General features: G+C 37.7%; 1 protein-coding gene across 1 annotated transcript; it reads right to left on the bottom strand.

Annotated features, from left to right (window-relative positions):
- Positions 1–1,645: 1,645 nt before the first annotated feature.
- On the bottom strand, positions 1,646–20,016 carry LOC109036175 (retinol-binding protein pinta). The gene is made up of 7 exons (XM_019050155.2): positions 19,866–20,016; positions 11,575–11,733; positions 10,975–11,134; positions 9,107–9,359; positions 4,490–4,600; positions 3,749–3,851; positions 1,646–2,559 (listed from the first exon to the last, which is right to left on the bottom strand). The coding sequence occupies exons 2-7, from the start codon at positions 11,717–11,719 to the stop codon at positions 2,393–2,395; spliced, it is 939 nt and encodes a 312-aa protein (XP_018905700.1). The 5' UTR covers positions 11,720–11,733; positions 19,866–20,016; the 3' UTR covers positions 1,646–2,392.
- Between the last annotated feature and the right edge of the window lie 1,242 nt (positions 20,017–21,258).

Raw genomic sequence — 21,258 nt, 5'->3', positions numbered from 1 at the left:
CTGCGGACTGATTATTGAAATTGATGGACAAAGCTATAGACAAAGATGACATAGGGAGTATGGAGCGATCCTATCGGTTGAAATATGGGTGATTCCTATCGACGAAGGGAGAAAATGATAGACTAACTGTCGGGTTTCTCGCGAGTTGCTGTTCGTTAGTCTATTACCTACCTCCTTTGTCCATTGCAACCAGACGCTTTCACCAATAGGATCTCCCCATACCTCTTTTGTCTCCTTTGTCTAAAGCTTTGTCGATCAATTTCAATAATCGGCCCGCTGGACAAGAATCCTCAAAAATATGTAATCTTCAGAAGCCTCTTGTACCTTATTTTCTAACCCATTGCCAACCGAAAAAGAAAAGGAAAATTAAAACGAAAGGATCACACAAGTTCTATCATCTCATTTAGACTGCAGTTATTCCTTCTGCGTGTTTACATATGAGGGGCTGGATTTGATCAACTTAAGAATGATTATCATCTCCACAATGTCTATGAAATGATTTTCATAACCCTCTCTATCGATCAGAAACGATTGATCCGACTAGTTCACATCAATAAATCGTTCCGAGTCAAAAACTAATTGCCAAGTACAAACTGCTAACCCAAAACAATCCACAATGCAGGGAATAGCTTTTTTAGATTGCAATATTATTAGTTTCAGTGACGTAATGGTTAAAAATGAAATAATCTAGACCTAATCGAAGGGTAAGGCGATTAAAAATAGTTTGAAATATCCACAGTGGAAATCGAATTTAACGACCGATTGGGTATAAGGACGCAATTTGACATGTCCCGGCTGAACTCCGATTCAACCGATGTATTAACTTTTCGTTTATAACAACATCGCATCTAGCGACATATCGGCCTTCGCGATGGACTTAGGCTATCGACTACAACGACCGGAGAATCGCCCAGTGAGGCAATGCACTCTTAATGCTCTCTACTTAAGGCTGTCGATACATGTGTGAATCAAGAGGGGAAGATTAGTCGGAATTTATGTAGCACTTTTTAAATAACAATAATGCATTCAGTGTGCTCAGAAACTCCATCTTAGTAAAGTTTCTTTATTTTATTAGTTTTGATTTTTCGCCTTCGTGCATCGGCACAAACAACCAAGCAAAATGAAAACTGCTCCACTCCGCCCGTTTGAATAAAAGCGCCGAACACGGTGCGGTCGGCGGCGTGCAACTGTGGCGCATATTAGCGCCTACAAGACTGAGCGAATACTTCACGCATTGCGCCAAACACACTGCGGTAGGCGTGACACGCACGTTAGCACCTACAAGACTATGATCGTACTTTACGTATCCCTACACCAATCGCCTTATCGTTGAATATTCGTAATTTATCGGTGAAAGACCTATCGCCCGCAGTGTGCAATATTTCTATATATTATTATAGGATATATATTATATATTATTAATCATGAGGAAATTTCTAAAAAAGCAATAGTTCCTTATTTTAGGATGATTAAAGCGTTGATGCTACATGCTGATTATTGACGATTTCCTCTCCGACTAATAATATATTTCTCCAACAAGTACGAAAAGACAAACTATAACATAGAAGTATTTTCCTCGTTCAATATCGTCAATCGATCACATTATTTCAGCTCAGCAAGCAAAAATGAACAGCGAAAACGTTGCGAGCTTTAATATTTTAATTGCAGTAATAAAATTAAATATAATAAAAAAGTCTATACAAAAACTTACAACGTCAAAACTTAAAACTAAACTAGAATCTAACAGGCAACATCAATGACATTGCCTTAATTTTTAAATGAAGTTGTTACAAGAAAAACCGTCGATGCATTTGTCGATTTGTTTTTGTGTTTTCTGCTTCTTTAAATGCAGCCTCGATTTAAGGCGAGTAGGGTCTATTCAGACGTATTTATGCTTAGAGGAACTATATGAAAATTAATCAAGAGAAACTATATGTAGCACGCAAAGCCTACAAAACTAAACAGAGTTCCTAATGATTTAATTCATTTTCACAAAGTTCCCTTTGGCATTCAGATGTCTTTTTAATTTGTTTAACTAATTAATTTTGACTACTTGAGCAGACAAAAAGAACGATAGCTAAAATACATTGCACAAATGATACTGAGCATTACCAAATCGAGATATTTTACCCTCGGCTTATTCCAATCATTTGTTGTAAAGCGAAAAAATTTGGCAAGACTATCAGCATCCATCAACATTTCAAACTTGACATTCAATTACTTCAATGACGATGATTCATAATATTTGTCTATCTTCTTTCGGAACAGTTTCTTGCATTGACGGAACAAGAAAAAATGAAAAGAAGTGCACGCAGAATGCCAATTTCGATGGTCGGAGCATGACTGAAACTTAAGTGTTTAGTTTGAGCGGAGTATAAGGTAGATATAGAGATCAGTCAATGTTCAGCCTTCGGAACGCGCCTTCCTGACCAAAAATGTTGTTTTCGTTGAATCTTGCAGTTTCGCTGCCTTTGTCTTGCCGTTTATTTTCGTCAACCATGACATTCTCTTGTCCTTCAAAGTAGGTCTTATAAGCATTGAGTTTCTTCAGCCACTCCTCTGAAAAAGTTTCACATCAAAGAACATGAATGAAACTGTAGAACGTGTTGAAATGTTTACTCTCGTGTATCTCAAATACAATGCTATTTTCTAATGATATTTTGCATGCTTAATTTTTGCAGTCATCGGCACGTTAATGACCACAGCCGAAAAATGCACATCTCTGATCGGAAAATTCCAAATCTTTACTACTGTTTTATTCATTAAGAAAAACTGCCCAACAGTTTCTCTTAAGATATCTGTTTTTTTCCACTCTCTCTAGAATATTAGCAGAAATTTGCAAGGAGTATTTCGGCTATAGTTTTTCTCGAAAAACATTCAATAAAATCGAATATTTTGTGACGCTACAATGGATTTATGCATTTTTCGAATGCCATCATTTTCATTGTAATCAACTCGGAATGAATTGTTAAATAAGAAGCGACAGATAACAAAGATCAAAAATTATGCACATTTTGGTGTGGTGCGCTGAGCATTAAATCCCGTTTTTAATTACCATATTTTTTTAAATTGCAGTACATTTACGAATAATAATCATAAACAATTTACGCCTTAATAGACGCAGAAGAATTTTTTTTTGTTATCCAGGAACTAAATTCTTTTTAATTCAAAGATGCTGTCCTCAAACTTTGCCTTTGTTTCTTAAAGTAATAAAATATGGACTTTCATGCGTCAGGGTACTTTTATCGAGAAGTTGACACTGTGAGCTGCGATTTGCAGCCATTATGAAATTTCCATAGACATATATTTGTTAATAAAATTTAATTTGCGCATGTTCCAGAAGAAAAGGGGCGTTGACATGCATATCAATCCGCTCCAAGACCGATAATCACAATAAGAGGTCGTAAATTCTATTTTATATTCAATTGGTTCAGAGTTCATAAAAAAATTAATTTTTTAGGAATGGACCGTCAAAATGGTGGTCAAACCACAAACGTTTTGAAAGATGCGTCAGAATTCAATCTCCGTCAAATTCTGGCAATCTGTGTCTCCTCATCAAATTTTATGCAGAACATGGCAAGGAAGCCAAAAAGTAACTGATGAATAATAAATTAGTGTTTATGTTTCAATTACACTCAGTGAATTCACACATACCGCCTGCGAATAACCCTGAACACGCCGAGACAGTCATCAGATACAAATTACGTCATTTAAAAAAAAGATGATTGTACCAATGTTGCATACTTACTCTGGAATGCATCTGATGATTTGCTTTCACCACCGTAATCGGAGGGTAACATTTCTCTAGGTATGAAGTCGGCTAATGATTTGATTCCAGTGTGAATGTGCCACTGAAAAATATAAATTGTAAAATGGAGTGAGGCAAGAAGTAAAGGGAGATATATTCTCCCACTGCATAAGAGTTCGTGTATTGAAAATCAATACCTAAAAATATGTATCTAAAACCAATGTAATGTATGTAATGTGTAATTAAGATTGATCATAAAGTAAATATGTCACAAAAACAAACAAAAATTGGGGTTGATGATTAGTAGCGATTAGGCAGCATGTAGAGGGACTCTAATTTGATAAAAGTACTTTTCATCAATGTTTTTTGTTTCAATGGCGGGGAATAAAATTTAGTTAAAAGGCAGTTACTATCTTTAACTCATACCAGCGGTGGGTTGGAGACTGTTCGTTAATTAATTTTATTAGACACTCAGCATTCCAGGCTATTCATTTTTTTACAAAAAATATGAAGGGTGACTGCATTTACAAACATTTAGATTCTTAACCTGATGGAAGCAAACAGTTTCAAAATTTAGGTTGTGACATGTGGTAACCGCATAAGAGCGCTTTATACAGCTTTTTAAAGCACCAATGATTTTGAATTTACCAATCATTGATTAATTTTTTTTTCCAGTAAGTTTCTATACATTGAGTCTGGTCTAAACAAAATTATGAAAATGCTCGAAATTTTGAGGCTTACCCTATTTTTCATTTTTGGCTTCATGAAGAATTTGAACATGGTGACAACTTTGTCTACATGGCTAGGTGCGTTAATCAAGTGGATCTCCCGCAACCGTTGTGGGAACGCATTCTGCAAGAGAAAAACAGGAAATAAACATTTGCACATTTATTATTTTCTTTAATTACGACGATAAATTCTACCTCATTCATGAATTTGCTACAAAAATGACTGCTACTAAAATTTCGCTCTCATAGCGCTTCCGTGTGTTCTGCGACACCCAACCACCACTGATAGCGATCCTGCCAGAGCTCCTTCCGCAAATCGCACCACCTCATTTTCTGCCTTATTCCACCAATCCACGATTTGGTAGATGAGCTGAATTTGAATTTCGTACATGAACGTAAATTGGTCTGCATTTTGGAAACATGAGCAACTATTTCCTGCTCATTTTAGAGACAACGTTCGTGCCGTTAGTTAACCTGCGTAGATATGTTATTTTACAGATAAGTCAGAAATAGTGCTTCCTAATTGCAAAATTGTGTCCAACTGTTGTTTGCTTGCTGACTTGAAAATAACATTATCTCGTCCAAAAAAAATGACCGCAGAGTTTTCTACCAGTGGCGATTCCTGCAAGTTATCAAGCAGCTTTTCTACAGAGTAGATCCCTCCCAAATAATGGATTCTGGATGATGAAACAGCATATGGATAGATTGTTTCACACGCGCTTAAATGGCCCTGGTAAAAATTGGCGATAAGAGCTGCGTTTCAAAATACCATGGGAATTCTTATAGCCGGCTAAAGAAGGCTACAGAAAATCATGTAGCTGGCTGTAGAATGCGGAGAAAATCATACGGCCGGGCTATACGAAGCGATAAAAAATTATGCAGCCGGGCTATAGTAGTTCCTATCGCCGGGCTTTACACTTTATCGCCTGGCTGTTGCGTTTTCGCCATCGATTATAAAAGGCTATAAGAAATTGTGTAGAAATTCGTGTGCTTTGGAAATCATTAAGTTTGATACGGAACCACCTTAATATTTACAAAACACACATTATATTTTCCTGTAATACATATTTTTTTCATCAATTAAAATGAGAATAATCCATACAGGATGTGCAAACATTTCAAAATCATGAGTTGAATAACGCTGACTCCACCAGATTAAATTAGAGCCTAACACAAAGCGGAGCGGTGACGCACTGGCGCCTACGAACCTAAGAGGGATACTTCACGCATTGCGCAACGCGTGAAGTATCCCTGTTAGGTTTGTAGGCGCCAATGCGTGTTTCGTGCTGGCTGCCCACCTGCCGCGCCGCAGCGTGCCGTGGCGCTTGAAGCAACTGTTTCACACCAGAGGTATCGCACAGTATCATACGAAGCTGAAGGCGCTCTAATATATTAGGAATGGCAGGCATCCATCAAAAGTACGGAGCTTTCCTCGCAAAATAAATCAAGGTACTACGGCCCAAAAAGAGAGCAGTAGTCCAAAAACTCACTAAGTCCTGGCATTCGTAATCAGTAACGTTTAGCATACCGATGGTGAAACTGCAGGAATGCGTATATCGGTTTGCGGCGTTGCAGACTTCCTATCATACTTTATTTTTCATATGGAAAAACACTTAAAATCATTTATTGAGCACTTCGGATATTCTTCTTCTCTATGGGAAGAATATTCTGTGAAAATTTGTAGCCACAATGTTGCTTCGGTTTCCTTTTAAAAAATAAAATAGGAGCGGAGATTTTCAAACATCGCAACCGATATACGCACTTTTGCAGTTTCACCATCGATACACTTTATCGCCTGGCTGTTGCTTAGTCGCCATCGGCTATAAAAGGCTACAAGAAATTCTATAGCCGGCTATAGAAGCTATTGAAAATCTTACAGCCGGCTGTAGGTCTATGGTATTTTGGAACACAGATTCTATTGCCAATTTTTACCAGGGGGACGGAAACTAGTATTCTCAACTTGCGAAAATCGTCGGTGTTCGCTAAATCAGTAATTGGGCGTGACGAGAGAGAGGCGTTGGCTAAATCCCTCGACTCATTGACTACTCAACCAATTCGAAGAGATATAGTTCCCTGCAAATCTATGAGTTTAAAAAGGAAAAGTTGCTCCGCTAATTAGATCGATGTTAATTCTTAATGAAGGGAAAACACTAAAGAAGTTTCCTGAACGACCTTCAGAAAATTCGCCATCAAACCACGAGCACGTGTTTCATCTAGTATTGTGACAGCAAAAAGTATTAAATAAAATTTACTATTCTAGGACCGTTAAGGCTATGAGTGGTTCAATAATGTATCGGAAGGCTGTGAAGAATAATATTAAAACGCTTACAAGGTTTGAATCTTTAAATTGGAATATTCGGCTAGTTTTATTTGCGACTGATTTTACGGCGAGGTCTTACGTAGGACTGATGCAAACGTTCTCCGAGTGTTTTACCTGTCTCATGCGATCACCAAAACATAACTTGAACTTGACCCTGAGACGCTCCAACAGTTCAACGCCTCGAACTAAGCAAAGTTATGACATTTTTTCCTTCTTTTCTTTTTGCTTTTATAATTTTTTATTCAAATTGCCCAATTATAATCCATGCACTACTGTTGTCAGGATAGAGTGAATGTAAATGCCGGGAGCATTGTATCATCGATAAAATTATTTAAACATTCTCAGCAAAATATTAAGAATACGTTGGTTTCCATTGTTCATTTCATAATTGCTTTATAAAAGCACTTCGTTACGATTGTCAACAACTTCTTCATCGTTTTCGCTTGTTTTATAATGTTTTCAGCAAACTCTATTCTGCACTCTTTGGATTTTCTCTCTTCTGGTGGAAATATGTGTACATCCAGATTTGTTGATTTTGGCACCAAAGACAAATACAGCACCTAAATAAAGTGTGTCAATTTGATTTCGTAGGAAAACTGTACTTCCATGTATTTAAACACAATGTATTGGTATTATGAATTTGATATTGTAGCGAAAGAACTTTCTTGAATAATAGAAAAAAGTTTATTGGACAAACATAGTTTTCGTGTATGTTTATCATTTGTTAATAAGGTCCGCGGGACCGATTGGTCGTGCTTTCTTGCATTTGTTGTTAAGCAGATCTTATAAATTATGAAATTACGATCACAGTGTCATTGATAACGGCGAATTTCGATTCCTGTCTCAGTCTATCTCATTTATTTATTTTTTAAAATTTTACCCTCAAGTTACTGTTGGAATAGTAGCTAGTAAGTAGATAATAGTAGATTCTGATACACAGTAGAGTGGTTAGGGGCGCAAACTATTGCTGAGAACAATCAACCTCAATTGAGGGGCTTGGAAGACGAGCCTCATAAAAGCAGTTTTTGAAAGAATTGAGATATTCATGAAGTCAACTAAAACTAGTCTTTATGCAAATTCTATGAAAAAGGTCCCAAAATTCCAATTTTTTAGAATCAAAAAGTCAGTTTGAACTTTCTTCCCGCCACGAGGCTCTGTGTAATTTTGAAACTTAGAACACGTATTTCTCGAAATGTCAAAAACTGCACTTATGCGCCTTGTCCTCCAAGCCCCTCAATTATGAATATAGTGATTTAGAGACAATTGTGGATGCAGTTTTGATGCAAGTAAAAAATCTGGAAAATAAAATAATTCTAACCCACGTGCGCGATTTCGCTGCATCAGGAAGAGCGTTGTAAAGTCACCGATAAACTTCAAGGATCATGATAGGAAAAAATGAGTCACTTTGCAACGAACAAAGATTCCTCTCGAAGTTCATTATTTGGCCCTTTGAAACTATGGAGGAAAATGCTCTCATCGACCACATCTCACTGATAAATGTTATTTTATTCTCATCCTGTCTGTTTGATCTGAATAAGGATACGAGGAAGGAAATGACCGAACAGGAAATAAAGACTGGGACTTTCCTGCACTTCTCATTGAATCAATTACTGTAACAAACTAGAGTACATCACGGGATCATTTCTCTTCGTGGTGTAACCTAAAAACTTGCACAATACCAGTATAGCACCTAAGTGGAGTCTCAATATTTCTGCCGTGATAGCGAAGAGAGTAGTAAGTGACAAATTTTCGAAATTGAGTTTCCTTTAAAATCCGTTTAATCTCATTCAGGTGAAGTCTTTGAAATAGCTAAAACAGCAAAATTCATATTCATTTTATAAAAACGAAGTGTGCAAAAATGACGTAGTTTCAAGCAAGACAGCAGTAAGTGTCAATATTCCTCCAGAGAGCCCATGAAAACCGTGCTTTCAAGTGATATGCCGTCCTCTTCTGCCAATCTCTAACCTGAAATTATGTTTGTCGTGATCAAAACGCAATCACGAAAGCTTGCAGAAGATATCACCTACGGCTGACTTCATGCGAAGTAGTAGTAAAGTAAAAAATACCCTTTTTATGTGACTGAAATAAAATTGGTCCATTTTTAATCATCCAAACGATTTCTAGGAGTCTTTCGGATGATAAGTGGCAATTTGACAAAGAACGGAGGCTTCTCTCAATAAAATTTTCCAGTCAGACGCTTCTAAGCACGTTTTCTCAAAACTTCATTTTTGCACTTACTGCCTTTTTGCAATCACGGCAGGATAGTACTTAAAAGAAATCTTCATATTAAAACCATAGTGGGCTACGTACTTGTGTAGTGAGGAGTATCTTTTTGAGCAAGGGTGTGGCGAGCTTGGCAACATGCGTGAGCGTCATGTGGCCGACGTCGAAGACGAAGATGTCTCCGGAGATCATAGGTTCCTCGACCATGCGGACGTCACCTATCATGCAGAGCATCTTGTAGAGGGCAGCCGGGTCGAATTCCTCCACCGGTTCATTTGTAAATGAGTGAAATGTAACACGAGCGCCATCTGGAGTTAAGTCGGGTAAGACAAACGCTTTGCTGCAAAATCAGAATACAGGTCGAAATCGTCCAAGAAACACAATTATTATCAAATGGCTTCACAAAGACCAGCGTCAGAGCAGTGTTGGTGTTATGTAAATCATCAAAAATTATTTCGAAATATAACAGTTCTGGCTGTACCTAGCAAGCAGCCATAGCAATTAAAGAACCACCGCGCACCAGCGAAGGCAAAAATATATGCGCGGCATGGTGTCAACCGCTTGTTAATTGAACAGAAAAAAATTAGTTAGATTCTATATGATTTTATCTTATCATTTTAAATGGCAGTAATCCATACAGAGTGTGTTAAAACTTATTGGTGGTGACAAGTTGAAAAACTCTGGCTCCGCAAGTTAAACCAATCCCGCCGAACACAGCACGGTTGGCGCGGAATGCATATTAGCGCCTACAAGACTGTGGGGATACCTCACGCATTGCGCGCACACCACAGTACGCGCCTATCACATAGGAGCGCCTACAAGATTGTAGGAATACTTCACGCATTGCGCGTTCACCACGATAAACAGTGCGCGGTTTAATAATTGACAATTGCGAGAGGATAAATATTATAAAATGATAAAAATCACGCTTCAGAAAGATGGATGGCATTACTGGTTGCCGCTAGGGGAAAAATAATTACGGGAAATACTTGATTTCAGACTTTCTTAGTATGCTCGTCTGATTTGTGAGCTACTTTACCAAAAGCTTTTATTCCACTCAGAGGTCAATCTCTACATTCATTCATCTGCAGCCTGTCTGTGCAATAAAATCATTTGAACAAGAAGACAAATAATGGAATCTTAGTGCTCGTGTCCAAAAGAATGTCACTCTCAGAACGCTCGGGAGCAAAACATCCAGAGAATGTCATGTACCATCGTCGTAACAGAATGAGAGATGTGAAAATGAAAGTAAAATTCCTAAAATTTTGAACTTAAAATTTCCTTAACATACATAAAAGCCGCTTTTATGACGCGCTCAGGCGCTATGCGACACTCAGCCGACAAAGTCCCCTATCCTCCCAAAGTCCTTTGGGGAGTTGGCCAGTTGGCACTCCCTCATTAGTTTTAAAACCCCCCTCTCGCCACCCTTACACTGGGCAAAAATTTCACTTTTTCAAAATTATCTTTACTTTTTAAAAAAACTTCTATAAGTGTTATTTTTCCTCAGTAGCATCCATCCATAACGTCAGAAAACACACACTGTGAGGCAACTGCATGCTTTGTGATAACGGCATATCGTGGTCCAGTACAGGATTTTATTTAAGATTTATTGAGCACCTGCCAAGGTTTAGAAGAGGGTCATTCTTCTCACATTTAATTGCATCGGCAGGACCAATTTTCCTTCATTTAACACAAAAATAGTGACACATTTTATGAAAGAATATGTGTGAAAAAACAAGCCATAGGTATCCAAGGCACTCAAAAATGTCTTACAAACTTAAAAATCGCAGTGTCTATCTAATTTTAATGCCCTCCTGCACTTACAAATTAAAGTGACCAATTCTGGCCTACGCATATTTTTACACCAACAAAGGTACACATGATGAGCATAAAATATCAAATTGTTTGAGGTTTTACCACAACGTTTATGCAGTATAAATTTGTTTGGAACTTACAATTGTTTTGATGCCCTCAATATCTCCTTGCTCTCTGGGTCACGATTTTGAAAGAATTCGGGAATCGTTCTGCGATAGGTGAAGTATGTGTCGACTTTCCTTTTCGTCCTCTCGATATCATGTTTGCAGCCACGGATGAAGAAAGGTAGAATTCTTCTATCTGCAAAATTCGAACCAGTATATAATTAAGCATATTTCAATAGCAATCGAGTAATTAATAAGTTTAAAGGAATAAGGGTAAGTATACATCCAGAAAATTGAAGTTGTACTTTGAAAATACTTTGAAAAGCAAGTTTTTAAGCTCGCGTCGCATTGGCGGCTTGTATGCACGCCTTGCTGCCATTATTGAGATAAAGTAATAATACCTATAATGAGCTCCAAAAATGAGTTTTCTTTTAAAAATTTTTGATTTATTCGAGGAGAAAGTAATCCGACTGAGAGTGTCACTGTTTATACCAGCTGGAGTTGTAAATCACAGTCTCTCATGCTTGTAAAATTAATTAGGTACCAGATGATTATATTTTAAGCAGCGATTAATAACACCAATCACGCAATAATAATACCAATCGATTGCGCACAAGTTCATAATGTTTGTCTTACCTAAGTCTTGGGGAAGGTGTGGTTGTCGTGTGATCCATTCTTTGACAATTTCTATGTTGACATCAATTTTCTCATCGTCCGTCTCATTGATTTCAGTCGCTATTTTCTTTTTTATCCTTTCATCGGTTGCAGCGTTCAAAGCCATCTTGCTATTTGAGTCTGTTGAATGAAAAATAAACTTATTTGAGAACGTGACAAGATCAAAGCTGTCAAGTATATATCTGAGGAAACAGTTACTCGCCGCGGTGTCAATTATTTTGTTTTTCCCTATTCTCCCATGAATTAAAGGATTAGAGGTTTATTTTTTTAAATTAATTTCTTCCATTTTGTGAAGTATGACGTAATGCGAACGCCGATCAAGCTCTCCATGAAGGAAACTAAACGCCCTCAAATACCAAATTTTACGATTGCAACTAGTCAGAGTGTAATTATAGTCGTGTGAAACGATAAAAGATCTCGATAGGTTATGAAGCCATTCGCTGGAGTACAATTGGATTGCATTTTTCAAAAGGGAACCAAGAGAATTTCAATGACACTGAGATGGTGCAACTTTTTTACCTAGCAAATATAAACTGATTATCTAAACAAGTTTTATCATTACTCCCAATAAACTCTAATTTCAAGACGAAAATTACCTTTCTAAAATTTTTTTGCACAATTTCCGAAGTTTTGCTGCAACGAATGTCGGTGGCACAATCAAAGTAACAGTGGAATGCTCATGGTTCCTTTTTGCAAAATGGAATCCAATTGCTGATGGATCGGTGCATAAGAGGTAGACTCTCACACTACTGAGAATCACGAGATCTGCGTATTCGTAAAATTGCATTAGGTAACTGCGTTTGTGCCGCAAATGCCATCTTCAGCTGGCTCGGTATTCAATTAACGACGGAAAATCGATTTAAATAAGGTTTTTCTGACAATTTTCCGGGTTTAAAGTGTTAAAATCGCGATGATCATTTGATGTATAACTTCCGTTTCTTTCTTACATTCAAAATTGTTTTCCCCCGAGTGACGAAGGTTGCTCCTTGTTTTCTTCGTTTCGATGGATGCATTTGATATTTTATGATTGTATCGTCATATCGCAAACAAATTCTTGCATTTTTACTCCTCCATAAAAATTTAAGTGAAAGTAATGATCTCAGGTCACCTCCTAACTAAGAATGCTTAGTTAACTAACAGTTAACAGTGTTAGTTGCTGCTGTTAGTATGCTGCTAGACTAATTGTAAGTTATACACGAATTGTATGAATTTTAATACTGTATTTTAAATCAGACGTATTTTGTTAGAAAAGCTGACAGAAAGATACAGTAAATGTGATTCTTCAAAGTGTCATTGCCATTAAATAATTTTTAACGGTAAACCATTCATCAGTTTTCCATTAGTAATTGGAAATAGCGAAGAAATATTCATATTTTCTTAGAACATATTTCTTTTCCATCAGGGGAGTTGAAATTGCACGATCTCATACAAAACGGGTTTTGTGACGCCTTTTCCAGGTATCTAGAATTTATATATACTTTTGATTTCACTTTCCTTATCCATTTTTTTTCTTTAAAAATACACGAGGCCTCTTTTCCATACAGAGTTTGGGGATGAGGAGAATTCAACCGCTCTTTCGATCTTTTGTATTACTGCACCGATCAACCCAAATTAAAATCATTGAACAATTAAAATTTCCAACAAGGAAGTATGTTGTTATTTTTTTCCTTCAAACAGGAAAATAAGGTTTTAATTTGTCACGATGTGGAGTGCAATGTCGTTAAAAAATCACAACTCATAACGTGAAGCACAGAGTCCGTCTCGGCTAATGAGATGACGTGCATCGCGAAGAGATACGTGAAACTATTTTTGAAAAAGGACAAAAATACATCTAGTCAATTGTTTTTCGGGGTCTCCCTTTATTCTGCCATTGGCTCAAGGTTTCAATCGATGAAATTCAATTGTGTGGTGAAATTGAAAGAAATCCATGTTTTAATACACGAAAAGACAGTTCAAAATCCAATCAGCTCATCTTCACGCTGATTTGAAATAGAGATAACGGCCTGATTATAGGTGCAAGATGTGGAGAGTTCCGTGGTTTGGACATGCGGTATAGTCATTGTAAATGTGTTGTCGAGGATTAAAGAGAGAGATAAAACTTGCACAATCTGAGGACGTATGTATTAATTCTCCGAACAAGCTAAAATTTCAAAACAGTCGACCAAGTGAAAATACGCAAATGTCGCCAAACCGGAGAGGCTTTAGTTATTTGCATGTTTTTCACAAGTGCCACTGGCCATCGCTCTTTCCTGGGTACAAAAATCAAAAAAGGGAGAGAGACTGGAATTGCAAACTTGATGGCGTACGTTGACCCTGAGTGATATCTTTTTTGAGGGAAGTTCAATGAGGGTCTTAACATTACCAGTTGCCAACTTCAGTTTTTCAAACAAAATGGGGTGGTGACCTAAAACATCAGAGGAGGGGAGGGGGGGGGGGGCAAAACCAGTCTCGGGCGTATTTTTTAAGAGGATTTAAATTTACCAATATAAATGATTTTTTAGGTACACTGGAAAAGAACATATTGGATCTAGAGTCCAGACTCTTGAAAACATTGAGAAGAAAAAATACTCTTGATTCAATCGGATTTTTGCTTGAATCAAAACAAAATCCGCTTAAATTAAGAGGTTTGGTTCTTGATTTAAGCTAGATTCTGATTGAATCAAGAGTACTTTTTCTTGTCGATGTTTTTAAGAGTCTGGACTCTAGATTCAATGTGTTTTTTTTTCCAGTGTATACTTAGGTTTTCTCCCTCAGTTTCTGAACAGTTAGGAGGAGGTTAGGTCAGTTTTACATAATTCAAAGGGAGTTCACAGTCTTACAGGTACCTCACAAGAAGGAGCGTCAAATGTTCATCAAAATGCCCTCTCTTTTACTCATAGGCGCTCGTGGAATAAAACATTGGTAAGTCGATGGTTACCGTGAAAAATGGATGTAACCATTGTGCCTTTACAAGATCTCATATTTTGTTCTATTTTTTAAAGAAAACTAGCAAACACATCTGTTGGAAATGTTTTGCAAGTATTTTGGAATGTGTGTAGAAAATTTACCGAAAATTTCAAGAGGAAATGTTGGTAAGTTTGGTTAAATAAATTTGACCATTTGTGAAACTTTGCAACGATGCAGCAGGAGATCCGCATTTTTCGACTTCAGCCATCGATATATGACATAACAGCAATTGGTTGTTTACCATATAAGCCACTCTTCACCATGAAGGAGGAATTTTCTGACGTAGTTAGCATATCATCTATAGGAAAAAATGTTCTAAGAGAGAGTATAATGTCAAAGGGTGTCATTTTATGAGAGTATGAATAATTTTCTGGTGAATGGAAACTTAGCAAAATTGAGTAACGGATACGTGGAGACTATGAATATTCTTTTCAAATGAAAATTATACCACATGAAACTGACTTATGTTCTCAAGGCAAGAGTTCTTTGTGAATACGAGAAAAGGATTTATGCTTTTACTACTACTTTCTTTTTTTTCCATTTCAAAAATTTGGCAGAAACTCTACACGCGGAAGGTGAAAATCAATAGACGTTGCACGTGAGAGCAAGGAAACATAAATATGTCTAATGTTACAAAAATACAGGACTGACTGTGTTTTCTTTCTTCTCATTTTCAAGTTCAGTGAATTCGCGCCAGCATCGTCTGTTTTTAGAGTTCTCTGTCGTTGATTCGTTGATGATAATTAGCCGAGAGACTCGGTAATTGCGTCGCTCAAAAATTATATAAAACGGAAATCTGAAAGGTGAATGGTCAGCTCTGAGTATGTCTAACTTACACCTTTTTTGTTTTAAAGAACATACATCGAAGAGACAGGAAGGCTCCATAAAGTGATGTGTTACGTTCAGAGAAAAATGAAAAATTATACGGCTTTATAATATACAGATGTGTTTAGGATTCGAAAAAAGGGACTTTCCGTTGCTGGGGCAAATTTTTAAGACGAGAAATCCCAGTTGAGTTGACGGGTAAAAAATTCTAAATTTAGTTCCCAACACTGGAAAAAAAGTTTCATGGATCCAGAGTCCGGATTCTTGAAAAAATTAGTAGGAAAAAATACTCTTGATTCAATCGATATTTTACTTAAACCAAAAGGAAATCTGCTTGAATTAAGAGGCTTGGCTCTCGATTCAAGCAAAAATCCGATTGAATCAAGAGAATTTTTTCTTGAGATTTTTTTAAAAGAGTCTGGACTCTGGATCAGAGAGAATTTTTTCCAGTGTAACGGAAAACATCATTCGGTATTCCAATAATGCTGATTGGTTTAGTTAAGTTTCATAACATTGAGGGGATAAAAGTTACTTTTTATGAGGGATCTACGAGCATAACATTTCACACAACTATAAATTCAGTAGATTTTGCGTTGTTGAGTCACAGGTGCCAAAATATTCGTGAACCTTTGATACACACGTGCATTACTAATGACCCCATATAATATCTCACGCCCTGAGACCATTTTTTCTGTAGGAGGTGACCCTATCTTATACCAGCACCTATTTGAGGGTCTTACCGCATGAATTAGATTTTAATGTTTCTTATTATTATTAGGTCTCGCTTGATTGTAATTTTAGTCCGTCGGTACATATTATCAACTCTGGTGGTGGTCTGAGACAAAAAAGTTCAGTTATATGAGCCGTTTCCTCGGTTCCTCTGAATCAATTTTAAATATTGATGTTTAGCGAGGCAAGGTGCCGCAGCAAGAATCAATTGTTTCACATACATATGAATGGAGGAAAATCAATGTTGCCAACTTTCAAGAAAAAGTCCCTCCAGTAATCGAATGCAAAAGTGTAATATTTATTTTGGAACTCCCGTGTTGCACCTTGCTATTTAAAATTATGTGTTCCTGCTATTATGTTCATCTAAAAATAATTGTGTGTTCCCCAATTTATTTGTTCAATAGACTTGAGAACCTCTGGCAATTTTTTTTTCACATTTCACTAATAAAATACCGTACGCTTTTGCTTTTCCTGGACGAACGGACTTCAACTCATGGCATTTCACCTGATCTGGCAACAGTGACGTCATATCCGTCAACTGCCGCCCCGTTTTCCGTGGCGCTTCGAAGGTCCCGCGGGACGAAAAAGGACGTTGTATCGAAGGCCCCGCATGACGGAAACAGAGACATCGCACCGGTGATCGGTGAAGCGGCCGCATTTTGATGACGGTGCATTACTGCCGCCGATTTTCACCTGCATTTCAGCCGCTCTCCACAAGGTTGCCAACCGTTAGCCGGTGAGCAATTCCACAGATCAGGTCGGCAGAATTTTCCAACTTCAAATTTTAAAAATTTCATAAAAGTCACGTGACTCGCTTTTTGCGCGAAATTAGTTACGACCAGTTTTTAGTTAGCTAAAAAGCCACAGTTTAATGGGTCAGTTGCGCCGGTCACAAAATTGTGTTTTGATACTTGATTCTTTTAGATTAGCTTATAATAGTAAGATCTGTCTAAACAGCAACTTTCTAGATTCAATATTGGTCAAGGTATCGCCCTCTGTAAAGTCGGCTTTTTGACGTCATTCACCACAGTAACGACATCCTTCGTTTATTCCACCTTGCTTTTATCAGTCGGTGTGATGCAAATTTGCACTGGTTTTTCAACGTTGAAGATGAAAGCAAGGCGGAAAAAACTATGGGTCTCACTATCGCGGTGGATGACGTCATGAACCGAATTTTTCAAGCACCATATCTTGGTTAATATTGAACGTAGAAAGTTGATGTTTGGACGGATCTTATTATTTTTAGTTGCACTACAAGAATCAAGCATCAAAACATGATTTTGTGACCAGCACAACTGACCTAGATTCTAACGATCATGTCGGCAGATTCTCCAACTTCAAATTTTAAAAATTCCATAAAAATGACGTAACTTGCTTTTCGCCGCAAAAACAGTTACGACCAGTCTTTAGTTAGCTAGAAAGCCGCAGTTTAATTGGACTACATTTTGCAATTTGGAACTATAAATTCAAGCCCGGTTTAAAAACGACGTACGTGCCATTAGTTTCCCTATGCACATAAGTGTTTTTTCCAGAGGAGCCAGAATTTATAGTTCCAATTGCAAAATGCAATCCAATTGCGACTCTTGGCACGCAAACCACTCACGATAGGACGTACTAAACGCCTCCACCAGAAACAGAGTAAAAAACCTTTTTGGTCATCTTTAGAAGAAATCTGAGACCGTTTGCCTGTGTAAGCTCATGCTCGAATGTTTATCCATTCTCATCACTCTCGCGACACCAAGTAGTTAAAATACTACTCCGTAATAAAATGGGTTAGCGTTAGTGTCCGATATTACTTGTCTCTGGTCACGTAAATAGACGCGACCTCTGCCATCGTTTTGCAGCCACAACCTCCACCAGTAAGTGAGCTTGCGACGCCCGACGCGACGCGACGCGGGTTAAATGACCAAGAGATAATTGCGCTCATAATTAAGTCATAATTTCATCGTTGTTTGGAGCAGGGAAAGCATACAAAATGCAAACCGCAATTCCAGCACAAAGAATTACCGCGTTCTTTTGAGCAAAATTAGAATCCAACGCTGAAATCCGGGTTGCAAGTTTCGACAGAGTAGACATTTTCATATGGATGTAAACATCATCACGGCATTTAATTAATCATAATTCACGATTGGAGTGCGATACGTTGGTTACGGTTTGTTTATTTACGTATGTGTTATCTAGAGGAAAAGGATCCCTGATAAAAGCAGTCACATTTTTCAAGCGTACATTTTTCTTTTTTTTTTCATGTTAGGTCGACAAAGCAAAAGGACCCTGAATTGAAGTCATGAAAAGCAGAGACGAAAACTTACTAGCCGATTATAAACTGGTGGAATATCTCTGCAATGTTTGTATGTGTACAAAATATTGTATGAATTGAAACCTAAATTTCTTTGTCTGATGTTAAGGTTTGAAGTTATTAACTCGCTTTAAAAAGAATTGTTTACTATGACAGAACGAGCGTCAAAATCCTCACGCACTCATATACAGCCCTGAAATGAGCGAACAAACCCGTTAATTTTACCAAAAAAAAAAAAAAAAAAAAAACCATAAAATTGTAGAAGTATCTTCTTACTCCTTTCATTTAAAATTTCAGTGTACACTATTTGCACGAGGATTAAAAAATGCGGTGAACATTGAAATTTTTACAACTTTGGATACCGGTGGCTTTGTTTCACAAGCAAGCCTAGAGACTTTTTGGTGGATGTGCTAAATTGAGTAAATCTGGGATGTTTCCGAACGTTGGAAGCCTCCTTTCTACTGCCTTCCAAGTAATTGAATGTAGGATGATATTCCCCGCAGATTCAAGTCGTATTCGACCCCTTCAAAGCCAACAGAGGACATTTCACTAATTGGTTTATCCTGTGTTCACAATACTTTTTTTTTTTTTTTTTTTTTTTAAAGTAGTGTTTTAAACATTTTTTAAATAATTTAAAGTGTGCCTGCTAATGTGGACCATCGGACCATGCAGTTCTTTAAAAGTTTTGTTTGAGAGTGAGAGGTATATTGCGGAGTATATTCGCATCAGCCCGATTTCGCGCTTTACTAAAAATTTGAGGTCGTGTCCAGTACCGACGCGCACCCTGACCTAATACTTCATTCACCTAGGGTAGTCCTTCGATTTTTCATGTAAAAGTAGAGCGTTCTTACCTATTAGGAAGATAAATGAAAGATTACAACGAAGTCCTAACGATTTTAAAATTCGCCGAAAATCGGTTTTTTTTTTGGATGAGGGGAAAAATTTGCTACAGTGCCCCTATCATGAGGGTCGCCAAAACGCCCCCCCCCCCCCCCATGAAAGGGACCCACCTAACCGGGACGGCAACGGCCATCAGCTGGTGAAGAGTCGCTGAAGCGACCCCTAACCGAAAAACGGATTAATTTTGAAAAATATGAACGATTAACTACCTACCGTAGCGAAAGTGAAAATAGGTTACAGGTAAATCGCACATACATCGATGCGCATGAACGACCATATGCATAGTAAAATTTTCAGGATGTCCTTAACTGCAGAAGTTTTAAAATTTCAATATTTAAATAGATGAGAGGCGTGTAAAAAGGGAAGAACAAGGAGAGCTCAAAGCTGATAGATTGGACGAGTTATTTTTCCGAAAAGATAAAAACTTTTGAGCACTTTGCCATAAATTCACACAATTCCGTAGATTGTCATATTTTGACTATCTGCCCCTGATTTGGCTATTCACCTGCGACGTCAATATCCTAATCCTCCGGTGTGAATACGAAGTAATAATTACCTGCAGAGAGGGTCTAAGGGCGGTTGGGCATCGAATTCCTCACACGCGCAGATTCCGCGTGACGGATCACTGAACAAACGCGCGACGGGCGGCGAAAACACGGGACGGACTGACGAAGAAAACCGAAGAAACTGTCATCGACGCCTCAGTCTTGCCCCTCCCCCACCCCCACCAAGAAAAACAATCATCATCATCGTCGCGATTATCGGACACCGACGAGACGGTTTCCCATGCGGGTTTTTCGCTCCGTTTCGCGTATCGCTGTTTATTTTTTGCGCTCGGGTTCGTGATACCTGACCTTGCGGTGCGCGTGCGAGAGCGTGGAATCGAGAGCCGGATCGTGAGTGTGCCGAACTTTGCGGGGAAATTTCGGCGGAAACTTTGTGCGGAAGTCTCGCGGAAATGCACCGGTGCTCCGATTCCGAAATGCTCCGCTGACCCAAAGACCTGGCTCCTTCCATGATTGCCAGCTCTGCCGCGATAGCGGAAAAAATCGCTAGTGTGGAAAAGAAATTTTGAGAAAATCAACGGTGAAACAGCAAACATACGTGAATCACTAAATACAAAAAGGGCACATGTCCAGAAAACCAAATTGTTCAGGAGACACAAAAAACTGTTTATTTCGTGGTAGATATTTTTTGAAAAGTCGTTATGTTTAAAAAATATCTACCACGAAATAAGCAGTTTTTTGTGTCTCCTGAACAATTTGGTTTTCTGGACATGTGCCCTATTTGTATTTAGTGATTCACGTACCTCAGTCGAGGTGTTTCTCTTTTTGGATGGAAACACAAATTAAAGTTGTAATTCTTAAGCGTAATTTTTATCGTAATTTTTAGGCAGTTCAAAAACTTGACTCTAATTTATAATATTATTAGATTTTTCAAGAGCAATTGAAACATTGCAATGATTCTGAACATATTTTAATTTTTCAGAAAATTAACTATACGTTGCAAGAATATTTTGTTGCATTTATTCTGGTAGATTTGCTAATTTACGGTGATTTAAAAGGTAATTGAATTTTTTGAGAGTCTTTAAAAGTCGAGATAAAACAGCAAGTTTTTTCAATTCGTAGACATTCTGGAACGTTGCATTTTAATTTATTTTTTATTTGTAAAAAATGGCTGAATGACCAAGAGGCTCTGCAATAAAAAATCATATCGACGGTCTAATAACAAAAATGCTCATATCGGTTGTGGTGTTTCGAAATCTTCGCTCCTATTTTATTTTTCAAAACAAGACGAAACCAAACACCATGGCTTGAAGTTTTCTCAGAATATACTTTACATAGAGAAGGAAAATCACTGAAATTTTCAAAAGATGACGTTTAGTAGTTTTCCTTTCAGAGAATAAAGTATAACAGGAAATCTGCAACGCCGAAAATCGTGAACCACAT

The sequence above is a fragment of the Bemisia tabaci genome, chromosome 2 (assembly GCF_918797505.1).
Source record: "Bemisia tabaci chromosome 2, PGI_BMITA_v3".
Lineage (NCBI taxonomy): Eukaryota > Metazoa > Arthropoda > Insecta > Hemiptera > Aleyrodidae > Bemisia > Bemisia tabaci.
The sequence above is the reverse complement of the archived record's forward strand: the minus strand, read 5'-3'. Positions and strand labels throughout refer to the sequence as shown.

Excerpts from the sequence above, each read along its gene's own strand:
- LOC109036175 (XM_019050155.2), bottom strand. The coding sequence starts at position 11,719 with ATGGCTTTGAACGCTGCAACCGATGAAAGGATAAAAAAGAAAATAGCG. Across the intron at positions 11,135-11,574 it reads ACACCTTCCCCAAGACTTAG|ATAGAAGAATTCTACCTTTC; the intron begins GTAAGACAAACA and ends CGAATTTTGCAG. Across the intron at positions 2,560-3,748 it reads ATCATCAGATGCATTCCAGA|AGGAGTGGCTGAAGAAACTC; the intron begins GTAAGTATGCAA and ends AAACTTTTTCAG.